Here is an 18,391-nt window from a genome sequence, read left to right as displayed (position 1 = left end):
CATAAGGTCTATACTCCCATAGGGCTATACTCCCATTTTATAATTTCTACCTAGCAATGCTGACACTTGTCTCCCCCATCACTTCCCTCTTTATGAATACAGTCCCAAGAGCACAAGGTAGTACTGTATTTCACTTGCATTGATATGCACTGTCCTTCTTAGATGTAGATATTTGTTTCATCTCCTTCCTGTAATGGCTTTATAATATGTGCAGTTTTCTTTAGTTTCAAAAGTGTATATATGATCAACAGTTTTAACATACTTCAACAATATCCCATATGCTTTGTACTTTTCATTTATTTTTACATTCTTAACATCAATGTTCTATAGACATGGTGAATCTCTGTATAATTTGAGTAGTTATATGTCAAGAAGTTGGTCCACTCAAAAGGCACCCATGACATTTGTTGATTACTGGTCAGAATTGTCAGAACAAGCAAACTCCTTATGCCTACTGTTTACAGCAGAGCATGAGTGACATGTCCAGGTGGCCATGCTAATATACAACTCCTGCTCATCAGTACCCAATAAGTTTGAGTGATTCAGTGTTCCTGTTTACATGATCAGTTTTGGGGAAGGTTTTGAGGCTGTGCTTCATAATCACATTGCGTAACTGATCATGTAGATGGCACCATGCTCTTTCCCAGTGTCTTGACAATGATCTGAAAAATACTCAGCCATCCTATATATAACTAATTGTAAAAGATGAGGCCTAACCCACAATACTACTTCTTGTCTGTACATTCCTTCAATGAGAGGGCAAATGCCTTCACTTTCTTGCATGTCATTCCTCATTCAATCCATGTGTATGCTCCACACTTATTTCAGATAATTTATTGCTATTATATTCAATCTCCTTCTCTTTGATTTTTCCTTACTCTGTTTTTAATTCTCTCATACAGTGTAGTCAATATCTTATATAACCTTATCCTTGCAATCACTATTTGTTACCTATGGCCAAACTCCTCTCCTTTCTCTTTGCACCTTACTACATCATTTATCATATTTCATCTCTACATCAATTTCTCAATTCAAAACATATTACTTTGATATTTTACCAATCAATCTGAAATTTCATCCACATTACTACATTTCTTTAATTTCATCCTTCAACTTAAACAACTTGATTTTCTATTTTATTTGGGAAACTCTTATTCACTTTCCACTTTTAAGAAACTTTGAAATACAAGGCTATTTTGGTAGAAAGAAAAGTACAGACTTTTATTTACAAAACCACGAGGACAAATAACAAAATAGTTCATAACTAGAAAAATGAAAATAAGACCTTTAATGTTAGTAATCAGGATAGAACACATACTAAATACAGTCTTAATAAAATTTGATGTATAAAGGAGAAACCTGATCTCAAACAGCGTGGTAGATGACTGGAATGAATGCAGTAATTTGGTGTAATGCAGAGTTAGTAGGGAGCCTTAAAAATTTTCCAAATTTATGGATAGAGATGGTAGCTGGACATAAGTATATATGTTTTAAACAGAAAACTTTACATGTAGGCCTACTGGCTTAAAAAAAAAAAAAAAAAAAAAAAAAAAAAAAAAAAGTAATTCACTTGGCCTGAGTCAACATACCAGCAGCTCAAGGTTAGCACTAACCACAGGTGTGTGTAATAAACATATGTGACGCAATAAGGGCTGTGCATAATGTAGTTGTGGCATTGGCAGCTAAGAGTGTAAATCCTGCTGGTTGAGAGCCCAGCAGCAGGGCTAGCACTTGTGGCAGCAATGGCCGATAAACACAGCCAGCAAGTAACACTGCTGCAATAGGGCGCACAGGAGGCGCCAGGTCCACACGCCACCACAGCCATACCAGGAGTGCCAAATTAAGATGATGGACCTGTAGGAAATTAAGGGCATACATAGAGAAAAAACCACCTTTGTTAACATTAAGTAGGCTGTCCAGTTGGGGGTTGGGGGTGAAGGTACCCTGACATACCTCATTCTATAAAGGATGGGGGAGCACTGACCACTCAATAGCTTTGCAAAGAATTCCAGTCCCAGGACTTCTCCACTCAACATGAAGGATGGATGCCATAACAAATTTGGAAGGAAAAAATTACTTCTAACACAAACTTTACAAATATCAGTATCAACAACATATGTAAAGTGATGTGGAAATCAGTGGTGATGCAACATAGTAGGGAATTAAAATACCCTTTTAAGAACCGGAATTAACATTTTTGGGCTAAAATTCAGATTACTGAACTAAAATCCAACAAAAGATTTTAGCAGAATGTAAGCATACAATGGGAGTCAACGAAGTTGGTGCAGTAATTCACAGAAATGTTCATGGATAGAGAAATCTTATTTAATATATAGCAACCCACTAATAGAATGGGCATTGTCTGAAAATTGTGAGGATAATCAGTGATTAATAGAACATGATGGATCTAGTGTCACATATTGCCATCTCTCTCTCTCTCTCTCTCTCTCTCTCTCTCTCTCTCTCTCTCTCTCTCTCTCTCTCTCTCTCTCTCTCTCTCTCTCTCTCTCTCTCTCTCTCTCTCTCTCAAAAAAAATTAAGCATTATGTACACTGTGAGACATAATTTCATTAATGTAAGCTAAGATGTAAGCTACAACCTATATAGGAATAGAACATCCTTTATACACATTATAAAACTGTTGGCAATGCATGATGCTCGTGCATCAGATGATTGTGGAATCTGTACTGGTTTGAAAAGCTGTCAAATTTTAATTGCTTGCCACTTACAAATTGTTATTTAATTATGGCTTCTTGAAGAATTCTGAGATTTCCATAATGAAAACTGATATCTCTTTTCTTGGTGTGTTCCACAAATTGTACCAGTGTCCATACAGCTACACACCTCCAATAGTTTTGGCAATGTCATCAGCATCTTGTCTTCCTCATCACTGCTACTACTCTCCTGGGTACTAACCATGGTTATCATGGATACCATGGGATGGCATGGTTATAGAAAATTACGGTAATTCAAATAAAACACGTAAAAAGGGAAAAAAACATGGAACAATGAGTTACACGTGTTGTTACACAGATGTAAACAAAGTGACTGCCTGCAACAAGCAGTTAGTTCTCAAAGCAGTGACTCATGTCCATCCATAGTGCATGGGACTTTCAAACTGAGTCAGCTGCTCCAGATTTTGTCCGTTGCTTCCAAAATCCTTTAAAAGCGAGGTCTGTTGTACTGAGGTACGAGTGTATAAAGCAAATAAATAACAGATAAAAAAAATCTGCAAGCCTTTGTGAGTTATAGTAACAGTGTTCACTAATTGGCAGTCAAAGACTACAAAGGCTACAAAGGCTTCTGAGTTATTATTTTTTTATGCTATTCTTAAAATAATATGTCTGATCACTGATCACAAACCACATCTGCTCCATCCAAAACACACCAGTTACCATATTTGCTGGTGTATTAGACACATCTCTGCATAAGATGCACCCCTCTTTTACAAGGAAGTTTTGTGTAAAAAAAATTTTGTTTCATCATAAAGTTATTGAAGGAAAAAGAAAACTGTAGTGTGTGTGTGTGTGTGTGTGTGTGTGTGTGTGTGTGTGTGTGTGTGTGTGTGTGTGTGTGTGTGTGTGTGTGTGTGTGTGTGTGTGTTTATTTACCTAGTTGTATAGTGCAGGGTTTGAGCAGGGCTCATAGTTTCCCCTGTCTCCATATCTATATTTATCCAGCATTTCCTTAAATTTATGCACATTTGGTGCTGTAACAACCTCTTTATTTAGACCATTCCAGATATCCACAGTTCTATGTGGAAAACTGTACTTCTTGATGTCCCTCAAACACTGACTCTTCCTGATCTTCTTTGAGTGCCCTCTTGTCCATTCATCTTCATCTTCTTCCAGCAACACCAGACCCAACTTGTCTATCTTCTCAATGCAGTTAACTATTTTATACATCATAATTATATCTCTTTCTCTTCTAACTTGCAAAGTTTGCAGTCCCATTTCCTTCAACCTTTTTCCATATGTTAGGTCTTTCAGCTCCGGTACCATCCTTGTAGCTGCCCTCTGAATTCTTTCCAATTTCTTTGTATCTTTCTTCATATGTGAAGACCACACCACTGCTGCATATTCCAGCTTTTTCAGATATTTCAGCTGTTCCAGATGTTTATCAAATCTCCTCTCTCTCTCCCCTATTTTCAAAGGTAGGAATTTCCAACATTTTTAATCTCTCTTCATAGGTTGACTTGCTCAACTCCAGAACCATCTTAGTGACTGCTCTTTGTACTCTTTCTAATTTTACAATATTCCTCTTTGTATGAGGAGACCACACCACTGCCGCATATTCCAATCTTGGTCTTATCATGGAATCAACAACTTTTTATTATTCCTTCATCCAAATATGAGAATGCCATTTTTATTCTTTTTAACAAATTAATTGTCTCTCCAGTAATTTTATAAATGTGTCTGTCCAGAGTCAAATTTTCAGTAACTGTTACTCCCAAATCCACTTCCTCTTTTGACTTCTTTAACTTCACACCATCCATCTCATAATGTTATTGGATTCTTTTCTTACTCTTACCAAACTCCATTACTTTACATTTACTTAAATTGAATTCTATTTGCCAAGATTTACTACATCTATTTACCTTATTTAAATCATCTTGCAGTACCATAGAGTCATTTACATTTTTTACCCTTCTCATCAGCTTAGCATCATCTGCAAATAAATTCATATAACTGTCTATTTCTTCATTTATGTCGTTCACATATTTTACAAACGTTATTGGTCCTAACACTGATCCCTGTGGGACACCACAAGTTACTTTCAGCCAAGATGAATTTTGGTCTTGTATTACAATTCTTATCTCTCTTTCATCCAGATAATCCTTCATCCACTCCAGCAGTCTGCCTCTAATTTTCCCATTATTTTTAACTTCCATAGCAATCTTTGATGTGGTACTTTGTCAAATGCTTTTTTCAAGTCTAAGTAGACACCATCGATCCATCTGTCTCTCTCCTGCACAATACTGACTACCCTTGAATAAAAGGACAATAAGCTCATGGAGCATGATCTTCCCCTCCTAAATCCAAATTGACAACTTATCAAATTTTATCTCTTTCCAAATGTTCCATCCATCTTTTCTTTATTGTTTTCCTACAACACTAGTTTTCCTACAACACTAGTCAATGACACTGGTCTATAAAATAGTGGAGTTTCCTTATTTTCTCCTTTGAATATTGGTGTAATATTAGCTCTCTTCCAATCTTTTGGTACTCTTCCCTGTGATAGTGATGTCACCTGAATTTTATCAGCCAGTTGTTATCTACATTCCTTTAATATCCAGTTTGATACTCCATCTGGACCAGTTGCTTTATCTATATCAAGTTTTTCCATCATCTTAAGTATTTCCTCATAACTGACTGGGACTGTACTTAGTATATTCCTCACCAACTTATCCCTTCCAGCATCAAACTTCCCTTCCACAGTAAATACCAATCTGAAACCATTGTTCATAACCTCCGCCATGTCCTGTGCATCCTGACAGATTTTTCCTTCAACTTTCAATCTTTATACATCTTCCTTCTTCATATTCCAATTAATATGTCTAAAGAATAGTTTGGGTTCATTCATACACTTATCTATTATATCTCTTTCATAGTTTCTTCTCTCCATTCTTATTATCTCAATGTACTTATTTCTAAAATCAATATATTCCTCCCATCTCTGTGTGTGTGTGTGTTTTTTTTTTATGTAAGAGGGCCACTAGGCAAGGGCAATAAAAATTTTTTATAAAAAGAAAGCCTCACTTAATGCCAGTTTCCAAAGAGATGTCAGATAGAATAATAAAAATAAAACTGAGGATAAGTGTCTTGAAACCTCCCTCTTGAAAGAGTTCAAGTCATAGGAATGAGGAAATACAAAAGCAGGCAGGGAATTCCAAAGTTTACCAGAGAAAGGGATGAATGATTGAGAATACTGGTTAACTCTTGCATTATAGGTGGACAGAACAGGGATGAGAGAAAAGAAAGTCTTGTGCAACAAGGACAAAGGAGGAGGGGAGATATGCAGTTAACAAGATCAGAGAAACAGTTAGTGTGAAAGTACCAGTACAGGATAGCAAGAGATGCAACATTGCAGCAATGAAAGAGAGGCTGAAGACAGTCATTTAGAGGAGAGGAATTGATGACGAAAAGCTTTTTGATTCCACCCTGTCTAAAAGAGCAGTATGAGTGGAACTCCTCCCCATATATGTGAAGCAAACTAAATACATGGACAGATAAGGGCCCTGTACAGTGTTAGCAACTAGGGTGGGGAGTGAGAAAACTGGCAGAAACGATGCAGAACACCTAACTTCATAGAAGCTGCTTTAGCTAGAGATGTGAAGTTTCCAGTTAAGATTTAAAGTAAAGGACAGACTGAGGATGTTCAGTGTAAAAGAGGGGGACAATTGAGTGTCACTGAAGAAGAGGGGATAGATATCTGGAAGGTTGTGTCAAGTTGATAGATGGAGGAACTGAGTTTTTGAGGAATTGAACATTAAATTTGCTCTACCCCAATCAGAAATTTTCAGAGAGATCAGAATTCAGGCATTCTGTGGCTCCCCTGCATGAGCTGTCTATTTCCTGAAGGGTTGGATGTCTACGAAGATGTGGAAAAGTGCAGGGTGGTATCATCAGTGTAGGACTGGATAGGACAAGAAGTTTGGTTTAGATCATTGATGAATAATAGGAAGAGAGTGGGTGACAGGACAGAAGACTACTGTTATTAGACTTAAGAGAAGTGACCATCTACTACAGCAGCAATAAAACAGTCAGAGAGGAAATTTGAGATGAAGTTACAGAGAGAAGGATACAAGCCATAGGAGGATAGTTTGGAAATCAAAGCTTTGTGCCAGACTAAATCAAAAGCTTTTGATATGTTTAAGATAACACAAAAGTTTCACCAAAATCCCTAAAAGAGTGTGTATGTAGTACTCACATCTGGTGCGATACAGTGAAAAGGCTGTGCAGTACTACCATCACATCTATAACCATGTGTGTATATGTGTGTGTGTGTGTGTGTGGTGTGATCTCTCTCTCTCTCTCTCTCTCTCTCTCTCTCTCTCTCTCTCTCTCTCTCTCTCTCTCCCCTTTCCTTTCCTTGCCCTCCTCTCCCTTCCATCCTTCCCTCCCTCTCCCTTTCCTGACATCCTCTCCCTTCCCTCCCTCCTCCTATCCATCCTAACCACCCACCCTCCCTCCTTCCATTCTCTCTCTCTCTCTGTGTGTGTGTGTGTGTGTGTGTGTTTGAGAGAGAGAGAGAGAGAGAGAGAGAGAGAGAGAGAGAGAGAGAGAGAGAGAGAGAGAGAGAGAGAGAGAGAGAGAGAGAGAGAGAGAGAGAGAGAGAGAGAGAGAGAGAGAGAGAGAGAGAGAGAGAGAGAGAGAGAGAGAGAGGGAGAGAGAGGGAGGGAGGGAGGGAGGGAGGGAGGGAGGGAGGAAGGAAGGAAGGAAGGAAGGAAGGAAGGAAGGAAGGAAGGAAGGAAGGAAGGAAGGAAGGAAGGAAGGAAGGAAGGAAGGAAGGGAAGGGAAGGGAAGGGAAGGGAAGGGAAGGGAAGGGAAGGGAAGAGAGAGAGAGAGAGAGAGAGAGAGAGAGAGAGAGAGAGAGAGAGAGAGAGAGAGAGAGAGAGAGAGAGAGAGAGAGAGAGAGAGAGAGAGAGAGAGAGAGAGAGAATTTATTAGTAGTAATAGCAACACTATGTGTGCTTAGTGTACTACTGGTTCAACTCTACACCTATAGGCCTAGCTGTCTGTACTACAGCCACATTAGATGCAAGGTAATTATTAGATTTTTTTTTTCAAGAAAGAAGTGCATCTAATGCACTGGCAAATACAGCAATACCAACACTCTTCACTTCCTTACGTTTGTCTTACACCATTACCAGCCTTATATGGGATATAATTACAGATGATCTGCTAACATCTAACTTGTGACTTTTGTCTCACTTTGTATATATTTTTACAACAATAAGAAAAAAATCTACACCAGCATTTCTTAACCTATTCTGACCTCAGCACCCTCTGTAGTCAAGTCTAGGCAGTCTGCACCCCTAACTCTGGTTAAAATTTGGATACAGAGAGTTGCAACACTAATACAAAGATAATGTGAAGTGGAGAACTGCTTGATCATTTATTTTGTTTATTCTTTAAAAATAAAACACTGAAATCAAGGTAAATTTCTTGAAATCAATTGCTCAAAAGTAAACAGCTCGAATTCAATTGCTCGAAAAATAATTTCTCGAATTATCAATTGCTTGACACTGATTTGCTCAAAATCAATTATTTAACATACTGAGCATTGGTATGCTGATGGAACTTTTAAAACTGAGTCTTTGATTTTTGTTCAACTGTATACAATACATGGTGTGAAGTCAGGTAATATGACACCCCTCATATATGCACTGTTACCTAACAAAACCAAAAGAAACCTATAAGAAGCTCCTAAAGGCTCTAAAAGAAAAAATTCCTATATTGCATCCATTGACAATAATGACTGATTTTGAACTTGCCATGGTTAAAGCCATAGAACAAGAATTTCCAATGTCTAAATGTAGTGTGTGTGTGTGTGTGTGTGTGTGTGTGTGTGTGTGTGTGTGTGTGTGTGTGTGTGTGTGTGTGTGTGTGTGTGTGTGTGTGTTTTTTTTCATTTCAGTCAAAGCCTTTATTGAAAAATTCAAGCAAGTGGCTTTAAGGTAATGTTCGACACCAATGCTGAATTTGCTCTTAAAGTTCATCACTTATGTGCGTTGGCATTCGTACCTGTACCCAATGTTGTGGAAACATTTGAATTTCTAGTTCAAAATGAAAGATGAACTTCAAGGAGTAGTGGATTACTTTGAAGACAAATGGGTTGGGCGGCTGTCTAGATGCAGCCATAGACATGCTTCTTTGTTTAAACATGAAATGTGGAACTGTTTTGATAATGTTGTAGAAGGAATGGTGAAAATAAACAATGCAAGGGTGGCACAACTGTTATGAACATCAAATAAGTGCTTGTCATCCGTCTATTTGGAGGTTTATAGATGGACTAAAGAGAGAACAAAGTTTACAAGAATTGTGAATACAACATGTGGAAGGAGTCAGTACAGTTGGGGGCAGAAAAAAGTACCATGACAGTACAATGTGATTAAACTATGATAAAACAAACAATGTAGAAGAATATTCAAGAAGTGTTGCATACAATATTTCATGCTAATAGAATAAATATTGGCAATAATACATTTCTTTTTTAGTATAAAGAACAACGAAAATAAAAGAAGTATTGTTCTTATTTTAAACTATAATGAAATAAACAATGTAGAAGAATATTTAATAACTTGTATGAAATAAAAGTACTCATTCTTAATCTTATCTGTTCAATTAACAATAAGTTATTTTTTTATCTTATTTTTGGATATTCTTACTTAAAGAAAAGTAACTGTTCTTAATTATAACTGTTCAATTAGCAATAATAAAGTTGTATTTTTAATCTTATTTTTTTGGATATTTTTACTTAAACCACTATTTTCGAGCAATCTGCCTTTCGAGCAATTTACTGTTGAGCAATTGATTTCAAGAAATTTGCCAGATACCAAAACACTGAGAATGCCAGTACTATAGGCAAAGGGAATAAATCCAGTGCCCTTTTTCAGTATGCTAAAATGCATAAACAAAGCTGAAAAAGAGAAAGCTTATCAAATAAAAAGTACACTTATCAAAAAACATCCCTTCAATACTTTTGTATCCCTTTTGAGGAATGCTAACACTGTGCTACCATACATGGAGCACTTCCCACCACCTCCTAGCGCTGCTAGTACCCCAGGTTAAGAAACACTAAATTCTACACCAATACTCAAGTGAAGACCAGTCTAGGGTGGGATGCCTTATATGAAATCATACAAATTATTTAGCTGGAGCATCACTGTGACAACTTCAATAACTCCCACTGCATAACAAGAACCATATGTAAATATGAAAAAGTAATTAACCTTTAGCTACATTCAAATAAAAAGCTGCAACAACAATCAACTTACCAAGCTTATATTAGCATCAAGGCTAATTTGAATGTACTTCCAGTCAAATTCAAGACCACGTGCACCCACCCACAGTGGCAGTGCTCGTGTTAGGAGTAAGTCTGCTGCAGCCCAACCTAGGCCTGTAATGAGCACCTTGATGTGACCAGCACCTGGGACTCGGCTCAGCACCACACTCATTCCCATCACATCACCAAAGTCTACTGTTGTCTTTACAAGCTCCTGTAAAAATTGTAACAAGTTAATCACAAAACCATATTATCAATGATAAAAAATAAATAAATAAATAAATAAATAAATAAAAAATACACATGTGATGTGATAACAGAAAAATGGAACTCTAGGGTACTGATGAAAGAAAAGATAGTAAGCAAGTAAATATGTATAAAAGGTGTCAGAAAGTTGGAATGATGGTAAAACAATCAAACATACAAAAGAAACCTGAATTAAAGATAAGGTCAAAATCTAAGCAACAGAAATGGGGAATAAATAAGGGGAATGAAGAGGAGGGAAGGATGTAAAGGAAGAAAGAAGCTATGAATGGAAGATGGAGACTTTTTAAAAAAATTAATATCTGCAAAGAATAAGGGTGAACAAACTGAAACATGTATGTGAATTATATGTGGTGATGGCAGAATGGATGAACAAGAGAAAGATAAGAGCATACATGAATGAATGATCTCTAATGTTGCAACAATCTCCTTTAGCCTTAAAAATAATCTTTTACTAATATAATATACAAAGTGATATAAAAAAGTTGCGTAGCATGCCAACAGATGTGTGCTGTGAGAGTTAAAGTGTAAAAGTAATCAAGCAATCTGATAACTGGCATTATTCTGTGAACTTTGTGAGCTGTGCCAAGGTAAGTTTTGTGACCATGTGCACAGACACATTTGAAATTTTATCATGGACTGCAAACCAAACCAAAGAAAACATCAGATTCTATGTTACACTTGGCAAATCTGCAATGAAGACCATTAGTATGATTTGTCATGTATATAGCAACGTAGCAATGAGTCTTAGATGATGTTTTGAGAGGCAAGAACATCTCTAGAATAGGAAAATATCACAGAGAGGTTACAATGGGCTTCCACAAACTCAACCCCATTATGTGATGCAACAATTCTTTGATTTGTGAATGAGGATGGTCAGAGATTACTGGTTTAATTTATGGCAATCTTCATATCTGATCTGAACATGCACCAAATTACTGCAAAATTCATTCTCAGGCTTCTGATTCCTGAATGGAATGAGCACTAGGCTAAATTCTTCTAAGAGATCTGTCAGTGTGCCTTGAATAACTCAACCATCACTTTGAGGGTTATTGCTCCCCAGATTTGGCACCTTGTAACCTCTTATTGGAGATGAAGTGTAAGCTGAAGGGATGCCACTTGAGAGCAAAAATTTTAGAATGTGTTTAAGCAATATAATGGCAATGGGATGGTGCCCAAACTGAAATCAGTCAAATATTGTATAATATATATATGCCAAGTCTAAGAACTTTTTGAAACCATCTCATATCTAAAGACAACTCCCTTCCTTCACACTAAACTACATGCACCTTATTTTTTATTTATTTTTATGCAAGAAGCCCACAGACTAAGGGCAACAAAAAAAAAAAAAATAAATAAATAAATAAATAAATAAATAGATAGATAGATAGATAGATAGATAGATAGATAGATAGATAGATAGATAGATAGATAGATAGATAGATAGATAGATAGATAGATAGATAGATAGATAGATAGATAGATAGATAGATAGATAGATAGATAGATAGATAGATAGATAGATAGATAAATAAATAAATAAATAAATAAATAAATATATATATATATATATATATATATATATATATATATATATATATATATATATATATATATATATATATATATATATATATATATATATATATATATATATATATATATATATATATATATATATAAGAAAAAAAGTCCCACTTAATGCCAGGTCCTACAGAGAATTCCAAATAGAAAAATCAAATAATGGAGGATAAGTGTCTTGAAACCTCACTCTGAAAAGTCATAAGAAGGAGGAAATACAGAAGCAGACAAGGAGTCCCGAAGCTTACTAGAGAAAGGGATAAATGACTGAGAATACAGGTTAACTCTTGAAAGAAAGAAGAAAGTCGTGTAGCAAGGCTACAGGAGGAGGGGAGGCATGCAGGTAGCAAGATTAGAAGAGTAGTTAGCATGAAAAATAGTGGCAGAAGACAGCAAGAAATGCAGCATTGTGGCAATGAGAAAGAGCTTGAACACAGACAGTTAGAAGAGAGGAGTTGATAAGATGAAAAGTTTTTGATTCCACCCTGTCTTGAAGAGCAATATGAGTGGAAACCTCCTATATGTATATATATATATATATATATATATATATATATATATATATATATATATATATATATATATATATATATATATATATATATATATATATATATATATATATATATATATATATATATATATATATATATATATATATATATGTGTGAGACTTACTCCATACAAGGAAAGATAAGGCCCCCGTAAGGAGTTAGCAGCTGGAGAATGAGAAAGGGTGAAGGGGACAACCGAGAATACCTAACTTCATAGAAGCTGTTTTAGCTAGAGATGCGAGGTGAAGTTTCCTGTTTAGATTATAAGTAAAGGACAGACTGAGGATGTTCAGTGTAGAAGAGGGGGACAGCTGAATGTCACTGAAGAAGTGGAAAAAGTTGTCTGGAAGATTGCGTTGAGTTGATATATGGAGGAATTAAGTTTTTGAGGCATTGAACAATTTAAGTTTGCTCTGCTCCAATCAGAAATTTCATAGATCAGAAGTCAGACATTCCGTGGTTTCCCTGTGTGAATTGTTTACTTCCTAAAGGGTTAGACACCTACAAAAAGACGTGGAAAAGTGCAGGATGGTATCACCAGTGTAGGATTGGATAAGACAAGAAATTTGGTTTAGATCACTGATGAGTAATAAGAGAGTGGGTAACAAGACAGAACACTGAGGAACACCACTGTTAATAGATTTAGGAGAACAGTCACTGTCTACCACAGCAGCAATAGAGCGGTCAGAAAAGGAAACTTAAGATGAAGTTACAGAGAAGGATAGAAGCCATAGGAGAGTAGTTTAGAACTCAAAGCTTTGTGCCAAACTCATTTAAAAGCTTTTGATGTCTAAGGCAACACCAAAAGTTTTACCAAAATCTCTAAAGAGCATGACCAAGACTCAGTAAGGAAAGCCAGATCACCAGTAGTGTGGCCTTGACAGAATCCATACTGGCAATCAGATACAAATGTGTGAGTTGATAGATGTTAAGAATCTTCCTGTTGAGGAGATTCAAAAACTTTAGATAGGAAAGAAATTAAAGCAATAGGACAGCAGTTTGAGGGATTAGAACAGTCACCCATTTTAGGAACAGGCTGAACAGGCAAACTTCCTGCAAGAAGGAAAGGTAGATTTTGATACAGATTTGAAAGAGTTTGACTAGGCAAGGTGCAAGCACAGAAGCAGTTTCAGAGAACAATATGAGGAACCCCTATTGGGGTCCCTATTGGGGTTTAGGCCAGCAAGGGCATGGAAAACATCAATGTTGGGTAGCATGTAATCAGAGGGTGAAAGAGAGGGAGGAACAACCCCCAAATCATCCAAGGTAGAGCTTTTAGCAAAGGTTTGAGCAGACTTCAGCTTTAGAAATGGATGAGATGCCAATAATGCCTATTATTATAATTCATCTATTATTATTCATCAATGATCTAAACCAAACTTCATGTCCTATCCATTCCTACACTGATGATACCACTTTTCCAAATCTTTTAGTAGATCTCCAACTGTTAAGGAAGTAAAGAGCTCATGCTGGGAAGCCACAGAACGCTTGGGGTCGTATTAATAAATACCTTGAAAGCTGAAAGTTACTCTCAAAGTATAGATTGCTTTCAAAGTTGCTTCCAACTCCTAAAAGGACTCTCAAAGATTGCTCCTAGAAGTGCTTTTAAAGTGGGCAAAATATAAAAGTACCTTTGAGGATCTTTTACAAGAGTTAAGAATGGTTTGTTTTGTCGATAAAGGCAGAATATATGTACACACATGCATAAACCTCTGTGTGTGTGTGTGTGTGTGTGTGTGTGTGTGAGAGAGAGAGAGAGAGAGAGAGAGAGAGAGAGAGAGAGAGAGAGAGAGAGAGAGAGAGAGAGAGAGAGAGAGAGAGAGAGAGAGAGAGAGAGAGAGAGAGAGAGAGAGAGAGAGAGAGAGAGAGAGAGAGAGAGAGAGAGAGAGTGTAGACACTGGCAAAAAAAAAAAAAAAAAAAAAAAAAAAAAAAAAAAAAAAAAAAAACTCACTGAGATGCCAAGCCCAGAAAAAAGGGTCCAAAGCGATTGTCAAAAATTGAAGAATAAGTGTCTTGAAACCTCCCACTTAAAGGAATTCAAGTCATAGGAAGGTGGAAATACAGAAGCAGGCAGGGAGTTCCAGAGTTTACCAGAGAAAGGGATGAATGATTGAGAATACTGGTTGACTCTTGCATTAGAGAGGTGGACAGAACAGAGAAGAGAGAAAGGAGAAAGTCTTGTGCAGCAAGGCCACAGGAGGAGGGGTGGCATGCAGTTAGCAAGATCAGAAGAGAGGTTAGTATGAAAATAGCGGTAGAAGATAGCTAGATATGCAATATTGCGGCGATGAGAGAGAGGCTGAAGAGTCAGTTAGAGGAGAGGAGTTGATGAGACAAAAAGCTTTTGATTCCACCCTGTCTAGAAGAGCAGTATGAGTGGAAACTCCGCAGACATGTGAAGCATACTTCATACATGGACAGATAAGGCCCTTGTAGAGAGTTAGCAGCTAGGGGATGAGAAAAACTGGCAGAGACATCTCAGAAAGCCCAACTTCTTAAAAGCTGTTTTAGCTAGATAAGATGTGAGGTCTCCAATTCAGATTATAAGTAAAGGATAGACTGAGGATGTTCAGTGTAGAAGAGGGGGACAGCTGAGTGTCATTGAAGAAGAGGGGATAGTTGTCTGGAAGGTTGTGTCAAGTTAATAGATGGAGGAATTGAGTTTTTGAGGCATTGAACAAAACCATGTTTCCTCTGTTCCAATCAGAAATTTTAGAAAGATCAGAAGTCAGGCGTTCTGTGGCTTCCCTACATGAAATGTTTACTTCCTGAAGTGTTGGATGTCTATGAAAAGACATGGAAAACTCCAGGGTGGCATCATCAGCATAGGAATGGATAGGACAATAAGTTTGGTTTAGAAGGTCATTGATGAATAATAAGAAGAGAGTGGGTGACAGGACAGAACCCTGAGGAAGAACAGTGACCCTCTACCACAGCAGCAATAGAACGGTCAGAAAGGAAACTTGAGATGAAGTTACAGAGAGAAGGATAGAAACCATAGGAGGATAGTTTGGAAATCAAAGCTTTGTGCCAGACTCTATCAAAAGCTTTTGATATGTCCAAGGTAACAGTAAAAGTTTCACCAAGATCTCAAAAGGAAGATGACCAAGACTCAGTAAGGAAAGCCAGAAGATCACCAGTAGAGCGGCCTTGATGGAACCCATACCGGCGTTCAGATAGAAGGTTGTGAAAAGGTAGATGTTTAAGAATCTTCCTGTTAAGGATGAATTAAAAAAACTTTAGAAAGGCAGGAAATTAAAGCAATAGGATGGTAGTTTGTGGGATTAGAACAGTCATGCTTTTTGGGAGCAGGCAGAATGTAGGCATATTTCCAGGAAGAAGGAAAGGTAGATGTTGACAGACAGAGTTGAAAGAGTTTGACTAGGCAAGGTGCAAGCATGAAGGCACAGTTTCGGAGAACAATAGGAGGGACCCCATCACATCTATAAGCCTTCTGAGGGTTTAGGCCAGCGAGGGCATGGAAAACATCATTGAAAAGAATTTTAATAGATAGATAGATGTGATAGCAGTGGTGACATCTGGTTGAAATAAAGGTGGGAAAGAAGAAGAAGCAAAGTTATTAGAGATATTTTGGCTAGATGCCAGAAGTCACAAGGGGAGTTAGATCTTGAAAGATTTTGACACTTTCTATTAATGGAGTTTTTGGCTAGTTGGAGAACAGACTTGGCATGGTTCTGGGCAGAAATATAAAGTGCATGAGATTCTAGTGATGGAAGGCTTAAATACCTTTTGTGGGCCACCTCTCTATCATGTGTAGCATGAGAACAGGCTGTGTTAAACCAAGGTTTGGAAGGTTTAGGTCAAGAAAAAGAGTGAGGAACGTACACCTCCATGCCAGATACTATCATCTCTGTTATGTGCTCAGCACACAAAGACAGGTCTCTGACACAGAAGCAGTAGTCATTACAAGGAAAATTAGCAAAATACCTCCTCAGGTCCCCCCCAACTAGCAGAGGCAAAACACCAAGGGCACCTCCACTTAGGGGGATCCTGAGGAGGGATTGGAGTGATAGGACAAGATATAGATATGAGATTGTGATTGGAGGAGCCCAACAGAGAAGAGAGGATGACAGCATAAGCAGAAGGATTAGAAGTTAGGAAAAGGTCAAGAATCTCCATGAAGGTCTGGAATATGAGTAGGGTGTTGCACCAATTGCTCTAGGTCATGGAGGATAGCAAAGTTGAAGGCTAGTTCACCAGGATGGGCAGTGAAGGGAGAGGAAAGCCAAAGCTTGTGGTGATCATTTAAGTCTCCAAGAATGGAGATCTTTGCAAAGGAAAGAGAGTCATAATGTGCTCCACTTTGGAAGTTAAGAAGTTAAAGAATTTCTTATAGTCAGAGGAATTAGGTGCATACATCTATTATGTATGTATGGATGGATGTTTAATTTTGATAGGCAACAATGTCTTTTGTTTGAGGTCACTCCCAGGTCATTTTTAGCTTTTGTTGTATTTTTTTTCTTTCCTTTGTGAGGTTTACACTGAGTAACGCTTCATAGCTGCACTAATTTCTTTCATTCCTGAACTGACTCCTGTCCTCTGCATCCATCTTGAGAAGACAAATGGCATGTTGTCCCAACTGTGAGAGCAATGAAGTAGGGGTTCACTGTAATGCTATTACTTTTGATTCCATTCCATGAGATCACTGGATTATACAAACTAGTCACATATCAGATGCTAAATTTTAGAGCTCTGCAGATATGCACCTTTCACAAAATGCGGCTGTGGATAAAATTACAGATATTAGAATGTTAATATTTGTGGATATGGAAGCAGTTGTAGATTACTTTTACCTCCATATCTGTGGTTGCTGATGTGGATAATTTTTTACATAAAACACAGTACATTAAACACTGCCTAAGTTGGAGTCAAATATCTTGTACATCAGATAAGTCATACACTTTTGTCCCTTGGATAAGTGTCAAATATCTTGAATACATTGAACATTCATGCACTTGGATAAAAACCTGATAACTCAGATTGTTCTCTAAGATATATGAGGGAAATTGGACTCTTGGATACACCAGATATGTATCTAATGTACTATTCAACTGTAGAGCACCAAATCTTGTGTTATTGTGAGTTATCCAAATGAAGGAATAGGACAAAACAAACCAATGACTGAAATGATCTTTGGTTTTAACACAATTGTAAGAACAGAAGAAACTGGGATGAGGTGCATGGTGCTGCTGAAAGAGACAAAGTGTTGGGGGACATTGCAATGCAATCAATGCTGCCAGTTCTTAAGAACTGGCAGCATTGATCCTCACCAGAATAGGATACATATTTAGATATCAAATATCAAATACATAATTTAAATATCAAATATTCATTTTTTTCTTCTACACTGCATAATACACAACCACCTATCACAATGAAACACTACTCTCTGTATGGCCTTTGACCTGCTGCATCATGTACAACTGGTGTTCCTGCCTGACTCCTGCTGTGTTTGCTGGCCTTAACAATGGCTTCTAAGGCTACATTTAATTTTCCCAAGATAACTTGGATTTTAGGATATCTCGGATTGGAGTTCCCCCAAATTAATCTGACTCAGGTGGGATTTACTGTAGCTTTAGTAAAAAAAAATGTGGATCCTTAAAAAAAATTGATGTCTTGCCTTTATGTATATATTAACATCTTAATACCATCAAAACTAATCCAGTGGTGAATGAAGACATTTGAGCAAAGACTAGACTGTCCTAAAAGACTTGAAAATGTATGCATGTCATTATTTAGATGAACAAAATTTGGGATTGTCCTATATACATGGATAACGTTTCTTAGACTGAAAATCCCACAGTTCAAACATGATACAAAGAGCCACTAGCAACTCTTGGCTTCAGAAAATAAGACAGTAAACAAAACAGATCTTTACCAATTACATAGTAATGAAAAGATGTGTTACACCACATTACATGTCTTTGTTTACACCACCAGCTATGTTGTGATTCTGCTGCTC

At 37.2% G+C, this 18,391-nt stretch overlaps 1 protein-coding gene across 2 annotated transcripts in view; it reads right to left on the bottom strand.

Moving 5' to 3' along the window:
• Positions 1 to 281: 281 nt before the first annotated feature.
• The window catches only part of LOC135114295 (BOS complex subunit TMEM147-like), a 34,166-nt gene continuing 16,056 nt past the window's right edge, over positions 282 to 18,391 (bottom strand). For both annotated transcript variants that reach the window (XM_064030190.1, XM_064030189.1), the window contains exons 3-4: positions 10,001 to 10,222; positions 282 to 1,854 (exon numbers count right to left, since the gene is read on the bottom strand). In XM_064030190.1, the coding sequence (XP_063886260.1) occupies positions 1,609 to 1,854; positions 10,001 to 10,222 (468 nt within the window). In that variant the 3' untranslated portion in view covers positions 282 to 1,608. The remainder of the gene's footprint in view (positions 1,855 to 10,000; positions 10,223 to 18,391) is intronic.

Source organism: Scylla paramamosain, chromosome 27, assembly GCF_035594125.1.
Source record: "Scylla paramamosain isolate STU-SP2022 chromosome 27, ASM3559412v1, whole genome shotgun sequence".
Lineage (NCBI taxonomy): Eukaryota > Metazoa > Arthropoda > Malacostraca > Decapoda > Portunidae > Scylla > Scylla paramamosain.
This window is presented reverse-complemented; position numbering and strand designations above follow the sequence as displayed.